Source organism: Pelophylax lessonae (assembly GCF_965119305.1).
Source record: "Pelophylax lessonae genome assembly, chromosome: 4".
NCBI classification, from domain to species: Eukaryota; Metazoa; Chordata; class Amphibia; order Anura; family Ranidae; genus Pelophylax; species Pelophylax lessonae.
In genome coordinates this window covers 504,779,594-504,797,032 of record NC_138771.1, presented here as the reverse complement: position 1 = coordinate 504,797,032, position 17,439 = coordinate 504,779,594, and the positions used below count along the sequence as shown (strand labels likewise).

The 17,439-nt window shown below is 40.9% G+C and overlaps 1 protein-coding gene across 1 annotated transcript; it reads left to right on the top strand.

The window, feature by feature from the left end:
- Positions 1 to 468: 468 nt before the first annotated feature.
- On the top strand, positions 469 to 16,301 carry LOC309554056 (guanylyl cyclase inhibitory protein). The gene is made up of 5 exons (XM_082255580.1): positions 469 to 600; positions 9,911 to 10,043; positions 12,243 to 12,392; positions 14,640 to 14,745; positions 15,984 to 16,301. Exons 1-5 carry the CDS (start codon positions 533 to 535, stop codon positions 16,145 to 16,147), a joined length of 621 nt encoding a protein of 206 aa, XP_082111706.1. The 5' UTR covers positions 469 to 532; the 3' UTR covers positions 16,148 to 16,301.
- The last annotated feature ends 1,138 nt before the right edge of the window (positions 16,302 to 17,439 follow it).

Sequence of the window (17,439 nt, the reverse complement as noted above, 5' to 3'; positions counted from 1 at the left end):
AAAACACTAATAACTAACACAAATAATTTCACTTTTTATATTGACTCCAATTTTAGGAGTTTTACAAAAATTTCAGGAAAAAAACAAATTTTCGCTCATCTATAAAAACTGTATTTTGCAAAACAAAAACTGTTTATGATAAGCAGTGCTTTAGTAAACTAATTGTCATTCGGGTAAGGTTTACATCTACTTTAAAACCATGATTCTGAGAGTTTTTTGGACACAGGTACATTGGGGCGTATATATTTTTTAAGAAAAAGGGACATTCATCATCTAAGCATGCTGTATTAACATACATAATGGTTATCCTCAACGTTCAGCCGTGTTTGGCAGCCAGGAGGGTTCAGGCAGGGCTGTGTTGTGGTTAAAGTGAATTATAGTAGATGTAATCACATTAGGCCCAGGGCATTGAGTCTGAGCAGATTAAATACTTGTAATGTCATTTGGCAGATGCCGGTCTCATAATCTTTCACCTTATATAAATTCTGCTGCCAGGCACGGGCGCAGTCTGCTCTTCCGATGTCTCTCAGTCATGGGTCAAGTGGCTTCCATGCCACGCAAATGTGGTACCTACGTCCTGGAACTGCATGAATGGTATAGGTAATTTTTTGTATACATTTTGTCTGGTGTTTATAAACTTTGATAACAAAGCCAAATTGGAGATGGCAGATGAGATATGTATCTTCTTTACAGCTGTTTATAATAGGGAAAGACTGTAACCACACCTTTTGGGGCCACAGGCACAGGGGACCTAAAAAGTGCCTGGCTACACAGTAAGTTATGCAGATACTAATAGAATTTGGCAAAAAAATTTTAAATATCTCTAGAGGGCCTTTGAGATGAAGATTGGAGAGGCATGGGGCTCTCAAAGTCCAAGCAAACCCTAATCATTTCCTTTTTTTAGTCTGTTAAACTTTCTATTTAATTATTTTTTTATATCTGTTTGTTAAACACAAAAAAAAGTTGATCCTGCTGGAAATTCAGTGAGCAGTGATTGTTCCCAGTTCTCTCTGTGAACTACAGAACATCTCCACCCTTAGTTATGGAGATGAACCCCTATTGAACTCCTTAATAGAACTCCTTAACAGAAAACATTTTCATTTGTGTTACCGAGATCCTAATTAGTACTTACTTAACATTAACTGTTAATCATATTCATTATTAAAATAATTGTCATTCCTTCTGCATATATGTGAAAGGGATCTCAAATAGGGCAGAATAATTTCTGTCTGCATTTTGAGAGTTTATAAGGGTTATCAAGATGCTCCTTCTTTCTTCTAACAAAAATTGTGGTGTACTTGAGCTTTTAATGCTGTCAGATCTGCTCTTTGCTCCATACAAGTCAATAGACATACCAAAGTAATTTAACGCTCCCTTCACACTTGTACTATTCCAAAGTCGTGCGACTTTAGAGTGCAACTTTGGTTCAACTTTGATGCGATTTTGGCGCAACTTTGACACAACTTTTGATGGATGCGACCTGGATGTGACTTGTCCCTCTGCAAAGTCAGATCCACTGTTGCACCACTGTTACATGTTAAACAGATGAAGTGAGAATGAGGTCAGAAGGAGGTCAGATGCAAATCACAATGAGGTCAGAAAGGGATCAGATATAAGTCAGAAGGCAATCAGAATTTGGTGAGAAGGATCGCTGCAGCGAGCTGAGGACATCAGACAAATGGAAGATCGGACCAGCACAACTAAAGGTACACATGATAAGTTCAGGACCACCTGGTGTTACTGGTCAGATTTCTCCTGAAAAGACAAATTTAAATAGCTGCTGTCAGGGTGAAATCTTTACTTTCTGAGCACTCTCTTTCATGACAGGAGCAGGGTTTGGACTTTATATGATGGTGCCTTGTCTACTATTGGCATTCCTCCTGGCATGGGAGGAGGGCTTTCCTACCTGACAGTACTTTTCCCATTTTCCCCCACCATACCCTCTCCTATTCTGTCTCTCTTTTTTTTCTACTCTGTAAAAGGGGGGGGGCTCTTGCTCCACCCCCACAGACCAGTTGAAAACACCTATTGACCCACTTCTCTTTACCATGTGTGGGGATGAGGGGTGTGAGGATCCCTGCTTCCTCTTTAGCCCCTATGAAATTAGGAATCGGGAATATTGTTATCCGTGTCTTTTTCATATCTCCGAAACTGAAATGATTGCTGTTAGATGTACCTGGAAGCCTACTGTACCATGCGTGTCTGTTACCTCCATTGCCTTGTTTATATTAACTGTTTTGTACAATGCATTTTGACCATCTGTTTTGAGATCCTAAATGTTTTTACACTTCTAGTCTCTGTGTATTTTAAATGTATACACGGTTTTTCCTGTACTGTGAACTTAGCAAAACAAAGAAAGCATAAGAAAAAATGTGGTCAAAAGGAGGTCAGATGCAAAAGTCAGAATGAGGTCAGAATAAAGTCGGAAGGATTTTAAAATGTGCTTAGAAGAAGGTCAGATGCAAGTCAGAATGAGACCAGAAAGGGTTGAGACACAAGTCAGCAGGATATCAGAATGTGCTCAGAAGGAGGTAAGATACAAGTCAGTAGGAGATCAGAATGTGCTCTTGAGGAGGTCGGATACAAGTCAGTAGGAGACACAAGTCAGTAGGAGATCAGAATGTGCTCTAGAGGAGGCCGGATACAAGTCAGTAGGAGATCAGAATACGCTCAGAAGGAAGGTCAGATACAAGTCAGAATGAGATTATAAAGGGGTCAGAATCAAGTCAGAAGGAGATCAACATGTGGTCAGAAGAAGGTCAGATGCAAGCTCTAATGAAGTCAGAAGGGGGTCAGATACAAGTAAGAAGGAAATCAGAATGTGGTCAGAAGGAGGTCAAATACAAGTCAGTAGGAGATCAGAATGTGCTCAGAAGGAGGTCAGATACAAGTCAGTAGGAGATCAGAATGTTCTCAGAAGGAGGTCAGATACAAGTCAGTAGGAGATCAGAATGTTCTCAGAAGGAGGACAGATACAAGTCAGTAGGAGATCAGAATGTTCTCAGAAGGAGGTCAGATACAAGTCAGTAGGAGATCAGAATGTTCTCAGAAGGAGGTCAGATACATGTCAGTAGGAGATCAGAATGTTCTCAGAAGGAGGTCAGATACAAGTCAGTAGGAGATCAGAATGTTCTCAGAAGGAGGACAGATACAAGTCAGTAGGAGATCAGAATGTTCTCAGAAGGAGGACAGATACAAGTCAGTAGGAGATCAGAATGTTCTCAGAAGGAGGTCAGATACAAGTCAGTAGGAGATCAGAAGGTGGTCAGATACAAGTCAGTAGGAGATCAGAAGGTCGTCAGATACAAGTCAGTAGGAGATCAGAAGGTGGTCGGATACAAGTCAGTAGGAGATCAGAAGGTGGTCAGAAGGAGGTCAGATACAAGTCAGTAGGAGATCAGAATGTTCTCAGAAGGAGGTCAGATACAAGTCAGTAGGAGATCAGAAGGAGGTCAGATACAAGTCAGTAGGAGATCAGAAGGTGGTCAGATACAAGTCAGTAGGAGATCAGAAGGTGGTCAGATACAAGTCAGTAGGAGATCAAAATGTGCTCAGAAGGAGGACAGATACAAGTCAGTAGGAGATCAGAATGTTCTCAGAAGGAGGACAGATACAAGTCAGTAGGAGATCAGAATGTTCTCAGAAGGAGGACAGATACAAGTCAGTAGGAGATCAGAATGTTCTCAGAAGGAGGTCAGATACAAGTCAGTAGGAGATCAGAATGTTCTCAGAAGGAGGACAGATACAAGTCAGTAGGAGATCAGAATGTTCTCAGAAGGAGGTCAGATACAAGTCAGTAGGAGATCAGAATGTTCTCAGAAGGAGGTCAGATACAAGTCAGTAGGAGATCAGAAGGTGGTCAGATACAAGTCAGTAGGAGATCAGAAGGTGGTCAGATACAAGTCAGTTGGAGATCAGAAGGTGGTCGGATATAAGTCAGTAGGAGATCAGAAGGTGGTCAGATACAAGTCAGTAGGAGATCAGAATGAGGTCAGATACAAGTCAGAATGAGATCAGAAAGGGGTAAAAATCAAGTCAGAAGGAGATACAAATGTGGTCAGAAGGAGGTTGGATGCAAGTCAGAATGAGGTCAGATGGTGTCAGATGCAAGTAAGAAGGAGATCAGAATGTGGTCAGAAGGAGGTGTAGATTAGAAGCAGGTGTGAAAGAATTCCAAGGTGACTGAAACTGATCCCAAATAGGTAGTCAGTTGAATAGCTGTAGAAAGAAATACACTGAAGAAGAGAACTGGATGAAGCAGACAACACAACTGATTTTTAGGTGTGGATAGTAGTAGTAAAAGCAAGCTCAGCCGGTTAAAATCTATCCATAGTCAGTCACTAAATCACTAAAATCAGATTTTAGTAATTGAGGTTACATATACATTAGGGTCCATTCACAATTCTATGTTGCAGTAACACATACATTACCACAACACACATTATTGCACATGATATATGTTGCTGCATGCCAGTGTCATTCATTTTGAATCGCACCCCAATGCAATGAGTCCCAAAGGCAATGCACCTGCCTTGTAGCATGCAGCAATGTGAAAAAAGGGACTTGTGGATTTTAAGGCACATTAGAGGTGCATTACCTGCATGTGGTAATACACCACAAGGTTGGAAGAATTTAAGCTTAAGTAAAGTGTTAACGTATATCTAAAGCCATTATTTTTAAGCTTGGATAGAGTGTGTGTGTGTGTGTGTGTGTGTGGGGGGGGGGGGGGTAAAACTGTCAGTTTTTTGCCATCTTGATATCTGTGTTTCATTATGGGATTTCCCTTCACTTCCTGTCTATAGACTCAACAGGAAGTGAGAGGATATCATTCAAGTTCAAGGGAAGTCCCCACTTAGACAGTCATCATAGAAAGTTTCTCAATTGGAAGATTTCCCCTATGTTGCTGTTCTAGTGGCAGGTCAACATTTTGGATTCACCCTCATTTTCATCCCCAGTGAAATTGTTGTTTAACCACTTAAGCCCCGGAAGATTTTACCCCCTTCCTGACCAGGGGTATTTTGCGATTCGGCACTGCGTGACTTTAACAAACAATTGCGCGGTCGTGCGATGCTGTACCCAACTGAAATTGACGTCCTTTTTTCCCCACAAACAGAGCTTTCTTTTGGTGGTATTTGATCACCTGTGCGATTTTTTGATCATGCGCTATAAACAAAAAAAGAGCGACAGTTTTGCAAAAATAACAATATTTTTCAAATTTTTTTATATGAAATTCCCCAAAAAAAATGTAAAAATCTAAATTTTTTAACATTTTAGGCCAATTTGTTTTCTGCTACATATGTTTGGTAAAAAAAATCGCAATAAGCGTATTTTGATTGGTTTGTGCAAAAGTTATTGCGTTTACTAACTAAGGGAAAGATTTTTGTCATTTATATTGTTTTTTTTTTTAACGAGTAATGGCGGCGATCTGCGATTTTTTTTTGCGGGACTGCGACATTGCGGCGGACAGATCGGACCCTTGACTGACATTTTTGACACTTTTGGGGGTACCAGTGACATTACTACAGTAATAAGTGCTATACATATGCACTGTTACTGTAAAAATGACACTGGCAGGGAAGGGGTTAACTTTATTGAAGAAGGAGGGGTTAAGTGTGTCCCTAGGGGCGTGCTTCTAACTGTTATGGGATGTGGCTGTTTGTGTATCTACAGAGATATACGATCCTGCATAACAGGCTTTGTTTACATTAGCCGCCTGCCTTTCTCCCTCTGTAACGGACCATCACGAGTGACTGGCGGACGTCGGGTCCGCTGGTCACACGCGCAGGGATCACAGTGAGCGAGCGGGGGTGGGAGCGCGCCTCCGGCGGCACGCCCTCGCCCCCTATTGGCTCGCAGGCGAGTGACGTACCCCTACGTCACTTTGCCTGCACGGGGCTGACCGCCGCAGTATATGTACTTGCGGCGGTCGGCAAGCGGTTAAATCTCCCTAATGGGGACACAGACAACAATAAAATCTTGACAGGTGTTCTAACTCCTCTCCACACTATCCAAAACTAAATAAAAAAATTATCTTTAGTTATACTTTAAAATGGTTATAAACTTCTGACATGAAATATAAACAAAGCATATCCTTCTATAGTGTGTGCTTGTCTCAGTCAAGTGTTATTTCTGTCTGCTGCCTCATTCCTTTGCTATGAATATGAGCCACTTTTGACAGGTTTTCCTGACACCAAGAGAAAAAAAGGTAACAGAGGAGGGAGCTCCAGCACACAGCCAGTAATTGACAGCCTCAGATTTGTTCCTGTGTGCTGTGTGAAGGGGTGTGTGTCCCTTCCCTCCAATTAGCTCTCAGAACTCTCCTCAGCTCTCTCCCTTAGCTCTGTAGAGTGCAAGTTCAGCTCCCCACCTCTGCTTTCTGAAAGCTCAGACACGCTGTATAAATTCTGCACAGCTGTAGAGAAGAGATGGCTGCAGATAAACAGGTACAAATTATGTAGGAGGGTTTGTTTAATCTCTTTGTATCACCTGAGGCCAGTCACTTCACTGGGTATATATAAAGGTTTACAACCACTTTAGGGCTTACTGTGAACTAATGTGATATTGGTTATTTGGACTGGAAACTCTTTTGGTGCGATCTCCCCAAAGAATTAATGGTTTGACCTCTTCCAGCAATGTCCCTAATGTAAAATTAAACAATAAAATGGTGAGGTGCTCCGTCCTACTTATAATGGTCTCAACATGCAGGTAAGAGTGTGGTCAGAGAGAACTCCTGTGAAGCCCATGAGCAGGGCCACTGTTAGAAATCATGGAGTCCCATACAGCCCTCCTGATAGGGCCCCCTCAACCATGCCTACATTCCACCTGCCCCCCTGGGGTACAGCGGAAAAGCAGCAGGGCTTACTGTGAACTAATGTGATATTGGTTATTTGGACTGGAAACTCTATTGGTGCGATCTCCCCAAAGAATTGATGGTTTGACCTCCTCCAGCAATGTCCCTAATGTAAGATAAACAATAAAATGGTGAGTTGCTCCGTCCTACTTATAATGGTCTCAACATGCAGGTAAGGGTGGGGTCAGAGATAGGGCCCCCTCAACTATGCCTACGTTCCACCTGCCCCTCTGGGGTACAGTGTAAAAGCAGCACTAACTTTATCCGCCTACCCCCCGAAAATGAAAAAAAAATGCCTCCTCTGCTCCCACTTCCTGGTCCCCTCTGTTAACCTGTTGGCACCTAAGGAAATGTAATTTAAGTCAAACCAAAGTAATTCTCCTGCGCTCGGGTGGTATGTGATAAGGGATAAATGATCTTAGGTGGTCTTTGTAGGCATCACTTATGGTCTTGCCGCCCCCTCAGGACTAAGGTTATCAAAAAACACTGAAAGACAAGAGAGGGGCGCACCGACCTTGTGCATTACCACTAAAAAGGTTTATTAAAATCCAAAAGCAACATGCAGTACATTGTACTCACAGTGATTCCTCATCATTTGTTTGTGAGTACAATGTATGTTGCTTTTGGATTTTAATAAACCTTTTTAGTGGTAATGCAGGAGGTCGGTGCTCTCCTCTCTTGTTGTTGTCTTTAAATGTAATTTAAGCCCTGGTAAGTAGGAGCAGGGGTGTGGTCTAGTAAAATCCATTTATTCATTTAGGCAGAAATGAACAATAAAGCTGCCCTGGCCCCCCTGTTTAGCTGATGGGGCCTGGGACCACTACAACAGAATTGATTGTACTGCCTTATCATCAGCCCTGCCCATGAGGAATCTCTTCGGCATACCAGGCAATTAAATATTAGTTTTGGCTTGACTGGAAAACAGCTAGGTGAGTTATATTTTACACTTACTAGACATGATGAGGAATTACATTTTTAAATGATATGTTAACACCATCTCGTGAAATAACCTACAGTCAGTAGGATGAGTCCCTTGTGCTGATGCCTCTTCAGTTAGTAGAAATCCTCCTCCGTCAATGTTCCCCCACCACGTCGCCTTAATATTCGAGTGCAGTAAAACCTTGCCCTTTCCATACAGCTCTGACATTCATAGAAGCCGTACTATAGCTTCTGTGAATGAAGGATGGTCAGGTGATTGATAGCCCCACCCCCTCCATTCATAGATCATGTTTTATTCATAGAAGCTGTAGTACAATGGTAGTGAATGGAGCAGCTGGGCAGAAAGGGAAGGCATAGATGGGCACTCTTGATGACAGCCTGTAACAGTCCCTTAGTTCTATCAACCTCTGCCATACTCAAAGATTACGGCAGCAAACATGGGGGGCATGGACAAAGAAGGAGTTCTTCTAACAGAAAAGGCATCAGCACAAGGAAACACCCTACTGACTGTAAGTTATGTCCCTTGTGCTGATTTTTCCATTTTTTTTTTTTAATTTTGACTGCACATAGGCTTTGAAGACATATCTTTTACAGGAAAACTATAATGGCTTTAGGTCAGGTTTACTTTAGTCTTTTTTAGGTTTAAAACCTGTTTTGTATTTTTGTTTACCCTCTCTCTTTACATAATACATTATTTAGCCAAAAGTTTGTGGACACTGGACTATCACAGCAGTATGAGCTGGCTGGATGTTCCATTCCGGAAACATTGGAATTATTATGGTGATGCCTATCATAGGTGTACGCATGTTACGCAAACTAAAGTTAATAATAATATTAATAATAATAATAAATTAATAAATAAATGTAAAATAAATGCACAAATAAATAAAAACATTCATAAATAAATAATAAATAAATACAATAAATGAATGCTATGTAATAATAAATAAATAATTAAACCCTAACCCCTCAAAAAAATAAATAACATAGTAATAAATAACTAAACACCCTAACCCTATTACAAAATAAAGAAAGAAAATATTATTAATAATATTATTAGTAGTATTAATAATAATAATAATATTTTTTTTTTGGGGGGGGGGTTTGGATGTTCATTTGTTATTATTTTTATTATTATTAATAATGATAATAATAATATTAATAATAATGTAATATATTTTTTAAGCTTAGGGGTGAATTATTATTTATTTATTAGGACATATTAATAATTAATTTTATTTATTTATACATTTTTAGCTATTTGTGTATTTATTTTACATTTATTTATTCATATATTATTGCTATTTTTTTTTAATCTTTTTTATTTGAGCAGAAAATTGCGCAAAAACACGTGATAAAACACAGAAATGGGCACAAAAACGTGTAAACCGTGCATTTCCATTAATTTCTAAGGGAATAAAAAAGCACAAAAAAAAATAAATGTACAAATCTGCCCAATTTGAGCTACAAAACAAAGCTCCGGAACTTTTTTGAGATTCAGGCATTTGGCCTCAGGCGACTTGGAGTGGAGATGTGAACCATCTCCATAGAGAATCATTTATTTTTTCTTCTCCAGCATTTTGGAGCTTCGAAGTCCAAGCTACAAAATGCTGAGTTGCGAATGGGGCCTTAGAGGGGTGTCCACTTATCTTTGGCCTTCTAGGTAGGTGTGATGGTCAGTCCTCCACATAATAGATACAGTACATGCAATCTTTGTTTAACAAAAACAAAGGATTTCCAGACCTGGATCAGCTAAAGAGTCATTGCCACAGTAGCTGCCAGCCTTGAGGCTCTACTTGTCTGATTGAACCTTCAGACTGAGCCATATAGTAAAAGAGGCATTCACTTCTGTGCATACATTTTAACTATAAATTATACAGGTCTACAAACAACATGCTTTTCCCATCAGGCTGTAAAGATATGTAAAATTATAAAAAATAAACCCATAACTATTCTTAGCTAAACGTTACACAGTGCTTCAAGATATTTGTAGAAAATTGTATTATTTTTTTTTCTTTTACAATTGATTATAATAAATGAATAAAAAACATATGCACAAATCCTGAACACAATCTCATCAATAAACAATGTAGTCATCTTCAAGTGTGTGTTTTATTACAGAAAGTTTGTCGAGGAATGTCCCAGTGGATTGATCACTCTTCATGAATTTCGTCAGTTTTTCTCTGAAATTACAGTGGGAGAAAATTCTTCAGAATACGCAGAGCAGATATTCCGAGCCCTGGATAACAATGGGGTAAGAGTCCTAGGTCTATGATCCAGTGCTTTAAAGCTGAAAAACAAGGAAAAAAAATCTGAAAAACAATTAAAGCCTACGTTTAGTCAGAGATTAAAAAAACAAAAATCAGCACATGGGGAATTACTTACAGTCAGTAGAATGTGTTCATTGTTCTGCTGGCTCCTTCTCCTTCAATCCCCCCACCCCTTGCGTAGCTTTGCCGTTCATAGAAGCTTGTAAGGGGGCTTCTGATTGGTCAACTGTTGGAGCCCAATTGCTAAAGCTCCCACTCTGTTTCTTAATAGATAGGACAAAAACCCACTTCTGTAGCTAAAAGCCTCCGCCATATTGTGCCCACTCCTTGCCATAGACCTTCTCATGACATCTCCAGCCATTAGTCTTTTTATCCACTTCCAGACCAGACCTTTTCTGGCATTTTTTATTTACATGTAACAATCAGTAATTTTTGCTAAAAAATTACTTTGAACCCCCAAACATTATATATTTTTATAGGCGAGGCCCTAGAAATTAAAATGGTGGGTTTAGCAATTTTTTATATCACAGAATAATTCGCACAGTTGTTTTTCAAATGCAAATTTTTAGAAAAAATTACACTTTTTTTTAATTTATTGCAAAAAATAAATACATAATACATAACGCAAATTTTTTGTAAAAATATAAAAGATGCACGCTGAGTAAATAGATACCAAACAAGTCAATGCAACGGCAACAAATGTTGTAAATCCTACTATCCATAAGCGTTGCTTTAAAAGCCTTAACAGATTAACACATGTTTAGATTTAAAGAGGAGGTCTCATGCTAAAATTACTACCCATGATCTAATGTTCACAATGATTCCTGTGTGGGACTATCACTGTTTGCGTGCATGCTGGAGCATGGGGGGATGGGGCACTTTAAAAAAAATGTAATTATCAATTTATTTTATTTTTTTATCTTTACACTGTTGCTTTATTTATTTATTTATTTTATAATTTCTATTGCTGTAACAAAGAATGTAAACATCCTTGTTACAGCAATAGGCACATAACAGGTACTCATTATGGAGAGACCCAAGATCCCTCCTCTGTCCAAGATCGGTATTTTCGAATGCTTTTTATTTTTAAAAACGGCGCTGTTGACATCCAGGTAAACCGGAAGTGATCTTGGCTTTGTTCAGCTCTCTGATCAGCCGGTGAGAGTGTCGGCTGGTCACTCCAGTCCCAGTGGGAAGGGAGAGCCCAATAAAGCCACAGAAGGTGGCGGGGAAGGGGGGATGTGCTGCTTGTAAAAGCAATCCAGTGACTAGTTAGCCACTAGGATTGCTTTTACAAGAGAACCGACTGCCAGGCTGCAGGCATCATCCCGGTATAACCACTTGAAGTCTGGAGAATATCCACTTCTGGACTTCCAAAGAGGGTGCTCTTGATAGGTATCTTAGAAAGAAACTCAGTTTGCATAAATCCATGTAAACTGGGTTTATTTCTAAGATAGTTATCAAGAGCCCCCTCTTTCGAATATATGTTCCTTGACTACTTTTACTACCATGCTGCTAACTTACTCATAGTGGGTCTGGATATTTCCCCATTGGGTAATCGGTTCTTTTATTTTAGGATTATGTGTGCAAGATCATTGGCTGTTTACTAAATGTACCCTCATTTTCCATCCAATAGGCAATGGCTTTACCTTGGCTTACTTATTTGCACCTCTATGGACAACAAACACTTGCTATGAATTCCTGTCTACCCTACTGACTGATATTACTCTAATAAAGATTAGAAGTGGGTTCCAGTGTACTGATTCTGTCACATGTGCTCCTGAAGAAGGATTTCTGAAACGTGTCGAGTCCACATGTGCACTGTATTCGGAATCTTTACATGTTGGGAACCACCTATGTGGAGAGTAACTTTTAACGTTGTGTCATAGATTTTTAATGGTACATAATAAAGTTGTTTTTATGGTACTAAGTTCTTCTTCTATACACAAAGTCCATGACTAGATATTCTGTTCAATGATGTACATGATTTGCTTGGATGTGGACATATAGCTCCTGCTATAGATTACTTTCAATACAGGTTCACTTTAAGCCTAGCTGCTGGTACCTGTTATTGCACAAGCCCCGTATTTCCATCAAACTTCCCTTTGACACCCAATAAATATGAAATAACTTCAATATTCAGGACTGCATGCATAACAATTCTTTCTGTAAATTGGTTGTAGGATGGAATTGTGGACTTCCGGGAATATGTTACAGCAATCAGCATGCTCGCCCATGGGACCCCAGAGGACAAGCTTAGGTGGTCCTTCAAGCTTTACGACAAGGACGGAGATGGAGCAATCACCCGCTCGGAGATGCTGGAAATCATGAGGGTCAGTAAACATTTTGGGGAATCTTCCTGAATATGTTTTCACTGTGTCTTCCAATGGGATTAAGATTCTAAGGAGCACCTGGTTTTCTTCCATCCCTTAATGGTGGAGGTGGACTTTTTTGCAGAGCTGTCAGATTATGGTTCCTAGGTTGGCCCCATCATAATGGAAAAATAGGTGAGAGGTTGGGTTGAAATCAAGCAGGATGCTAGGCAGAATGGTACAGAAGTAATCAGATGCAAGGTAAAATGGAAACCAGAAGACTAGTAATCAAGCAAGGTACTGATTGGCAGATGATGAGGTCGTAGGAGACACAATGTCAAGTGCAGGGAAACCAAGTCAGATTACCAACAGGAAGCAGGGTCAGGCAAACCAGAGGTGAACATTGATGGTCAGGTACACAAGTGGAAAAGCAAGGGAAAGAGAGCAAGCCAGAGTTCAACAAACCATGCCAGCAAGGTTACAGGTCAGCAAAGGTCTGAGAAATACAGTTATAGAATGTAGATGAGACAGCAAGGTCCTAGGGAGCAATTGAAAGCTTTTAGCTGGTTTTGTGCCATTCTGCACTGATAGACATTGGGATGTTCATGTGAGTGCTTACAGCATACACATCAACAAGGAAGGAGGAGAGCCACATGGGTAATATGCTGATACACCTGGCAACATCTTTATCTTTAAAGATAATTGATAGTCTTAATTTTTTTAGAAGATATCCATTTGATGTAAGTACTGTTTGGTGTGTGTTAATGTGCTAAAAACCATATTGCTATGTATAGTAAATAATGGACTGAGATAAGCGATAAATCACCTCCCCCAATCACCCAGCGCTCAGGCACTCTTATTAGTGGAATACTCAGTAAAGAAATTATTAGAATAAAGCTGCTGCCTAAACTAAAACTATACATTAAAAGGGTGCATAATACCTCCAACAATGACAAGGATCATATACACAAGCAGCGCTAAGCACATATCATGACTAAACATGACCAAAGATCCATATAAAGTTCATAGGGAATGTGATAATGGGAAAGTCTCTGTAAAGTCCACTGCGGGGTACACCAGTGTTGGAGCCGGAAACAAATCAGTCCCTTCACCTCACCATGGGAACCTCTCCCCAGGGAAACACACTTACCAGAAACTGGCAATTTGATAGCCAAAAGCACAGGTTCCCAATCCCTAGTAAATCCGGACCATAATCTCTCAGATATCCACTCTCAAATGTATAAGGCTGTTCACCTAAATGCAAAGCACTCAAGTCCAGTGCATGGGAGGAAGGAGAAAGGAGCACATAGAGCAGTATTGCTAGTGCACAAGTTTATTACAGCCCAACCTCCTCCACAATTGCACTTACAATAGACAAGGTTAAAAACAGCATTAATATAAATCATGCAGCAGCGTCAGACGCATTTGGGGAGCCTACCGCACCTCCGTAGTGCTCGTCACCATCCGGAAATCCATGGAAAATACCGAACCTCCCGCCTGGCGTCCTGCTGCCTAGGTGACCGCGTTGCTCACGCCCTGACCGGTTGCGTCACTCAAAGACTTCTGCGGGAGGCCCTCGGGAGAAGTCTTTGAGTGACAAAACCGGTTTGAGTGACGAAACAAGGCTCAGAGAACAATGCCTAATAGGATTATACTACTGTTCCCATAGACATGAGGCTATCTGCAGGGAAAGAGCCATGCTGTTTCCACTATGGTGATCAGGCACAGTAGAAAGACATGAGCGTGTATCCCTTCATAAAGGCAGATAGAAATCAAAACGATATTGACTTCACAGACCAAACATATCCCCGCTGAGTGAACAAATCTGCACATTATACAGGGGCCCCCGCTGGTGGTCATATCCTTGCTGTTAGATCCTTGAACTCCGAACTGGAATACACATAGATCTCTATCAGCAAATAGACCTGCGCATGTAGTCCATAGCGCTCTTAGTGTTCGCCGGTGGAGATGTCTATGTAGAGCGAACGCGTCTACACATCTAAAGGAAGGTTTTCACTGCCAGTAGTCTTTCCTCAATGCCGGTGTGCCCATACATGCACTAATGAGTGTATTGCAAGCAAACCGACAACAGGAGCCATAATGACAAGCTAAATAAAACACATCCTGAAAAATGTCCACACTAGGCCTAATAAAATTTCCACAACAACATTGAACTTGTTTCCTACAGTGACAAGAAATAAAACTACAAATGTTCTTCTGATTAGCAGCAGTCCAAGTGACTTTTCTATTTTGTATGTCTCTGCACAGGCTGTGTATAAAATGAGTGTTGCAGCATCCCTCACAAAGGTCAATCCGATGACCCCAGAAGAATGCACTAATCGCATCTTCATCCGTCTGGATAAGGATCAAAATGGTAAAAGTAACTTGTTTAATTAAAGCTGAATATTGCGCTGTGTGTGGCCCTGTTGGCACCATGTGACTTGACAACAGTCGATTGTTCAATTGACTTTTGTTAAAATTGTCAGGAAGAAAATTGTTGACCGAACAGCACCTGCATCTAGTTAGATGCAGTTCCTATTCAGGTATTCTAACAACTGTGGGTTTGTGCTGTCATAATTCAATACCTGGCAGACTATGACCAACACCTATGAGTCTTTAGCCAGATTAACAGACAGATGTATACATATATAATGTTACCAAAAGTATTGGGACACCTGCCTTTTCATGCACATGAACCATGAACTTTAATGGCATTCCAGTTTAAGTCAGTAGGGTTCAATATTGAGATGGCCCACCTTTTGTAGCTATAACCTCTTCAACTCTTCCGGAAGGCTATCAACAAGGTTCAGGAGTGTGTCTACGGGAATGATTGACCATTCATCCAGAAGTGCATTTGTGAGGTCAGGCACTGATGTTGTAGAGAAGGCCGGGCTAGCAGTCAGCATTCTGATTCTTCCCAAAGGGGTTCTGTTGGGTTGAGGTCAGGACTCTTTATGGACTCTGCTTTGAGCACTGGTCCAAATCATTTGGTGGAGGGGGGATTATGGTGTGGGGTTGTTTTTCAGGGGTTGGGCTTGGCCCTTTAGTTCCAGTGAAGAGAACTCTTAAGGTGTCAGCATACCAAGACATTTTGGACAATTTCATGCTCCCAACATTGTGGGAACAGTTTGGGGATGGCCCCTTGCTGTTCAACATGACTGTGCACCAGTGTATAAAGCAAGGTCCATAAAGACATGGATGAGCAAGTTGGGGGTGAAGGAACTTGACTGGCCTGCACAGAGTCCTGACCTGAACTCGATAGAACACTTTTGGGATAAATTAGAGCTGAGACTGCGAGCCAGGCCTTCTCGCCCACATTATTGCCTGACCGCAAAAATGCACTTTTACATTGCACAATGTACATTGCACAAATGCACAAGTACATTTAGAATACTGTACATTTTGTGTTTGTACATACCTTAGGCCCATATATAGTCATCTTTTAAAGCCCATTAAACTCTGAAAAACCACCATACACACTGTAATTTTACCAAATTTTACCAAAATTTAGGGAAAATTAAAACCTTCTCTGTCGCTCATCAATACTATGAAAGGTAAAGACAAATTGACAGCTGTGATCCTCTTATATTTCAATATGTTCTCCTCTTTCAGCCATCATCAGTCTTGAGGAATTTGTAGACGGTTCTCTGGGTGATGAGTGGGTCAGACAGATGTTGGAATGTGATCTCAGCACAGTGGAAATCCAGAAGATGACAAAACACAGCCATTTACCTGCCAGATCATCCAGGGAGAGACTCTTTCATGCCAATACATAAACTTTTAATGTTTATCTCCAGCCTAAAACACAAATATGAACATCACTCAGGAAGCACAGCCTACCCTACAAAGTGTCACAAAATCTAATTTCATCATCATCTGCTAAATCTCTACACTTGCTGGAAAACGGAATTAACAAATGGGCACGATAAAAAAAAAACATAATGTCAGCACATTTCCTGGTTTCAAGCACTGCCGCTGCAAATTCCATAGGAATACTATTAGGGAGTTGCACTGTGTACCATCTATAGAGAATCTTGTGCAAATTGGTGAACAAATGTATTTTCAGCTGAACGTCCCTCCAGCTGCAGTGTAATGAGCAACATATTAGCAGCAGTATTATTGCCACTGCTAAATGTGAAAGCTCCCTCCTGGTTGTTAGGGAGCCAGCAGCCGCCAGCGTCCTAAAAACCTATAGTGTTAGGTAATCTCTCTATTGGCCAATGTTAACTCCCATGGTTGAATGTTCTTATAGCTAACCAAAAGTTAGGGAATGCTACATTTGCCCAGTGAAATGGCAGCAAGGAAACTATTACACATATTACAAAGATTATGATTACCCTTGCACGAATGTTGAGGCATTGGCAAAGCAAATGTTTTAGAAAAAGAATTCTAAGTGATAGAATATATGTCCAAAGAAGTGATCGACCGATATCGTTTTTTTTTTTGTGCCGATACCGATATTTTGGTCATCGGATATCGGTATTGGCCGATATTTTCGGACATTTACATTTTTTTTTTTTATTAAAAGGTGCTGTGGTGGAAGGATCTGGGGGTCTAAAAGACCCCAAACCCCTCTTCTGCACTTAAAAGCATTCAAAACGCTAAGTTTGGCTGTTTTGAATGCTCACATTTTCTTTTTATTTGCCGCCGAGTACTCGGAAGTGATGTCATGACATCACTTCCGGGTTTTTTACATGGAGACCCGATCAGAGCCGAATGCGGCTTTGATCAGGTCTCCTCTTCGGCAGCCGTGCAGGTAGGATTCCCGGGTCTCTCGGTGGGACGGGAGACAAGGGTGAGCCGCGGAAGGAGGCGTGAGGGGGGGGGGACGTCCCCTCCAGCTCCTTGTAATGACAGCCGAGCGGCTTCTCAGCCACATCGGTTGTCATTACAAGTCAGCCGATCGTCGGCTATGGATGCCGGTACCGGGTGATGTCTCTAGCTGCAGGCATCACTCCGGAACATGCACTTTCCCTAAATATCGGCAATATCGGTAACCTCAGGGGCCGATTCCGGTATATCGGGGAAAGTTCAATTGCCGATAATCGGTCGGTCCCTATTCCAAAGT

Bases quoted from the DNA above. Each gene is read 5' to 3' on its own strand.
- LOC309554056 (XM_082255580.1), top strand. From the start codon at position 533: ATGGGTCAAGTGGCTTCCATGCCACGCAAATGTGGTACCTACGTCCTG. The intron at 601-9,910 runs GTAATTTTTTGT...GTTTTATTACAG, and splicing joins GAACTGCATGAATGGTATAG to AAAGTTTGTCGAGGAATGTC. The intron at 10,044-12,242 runs GTAAGAGTCCTA...AATTGGTTGTAG, and splicing joins GAGCCCTGGATAACAATGGG to GATGGAATTGTGGACTTCCG.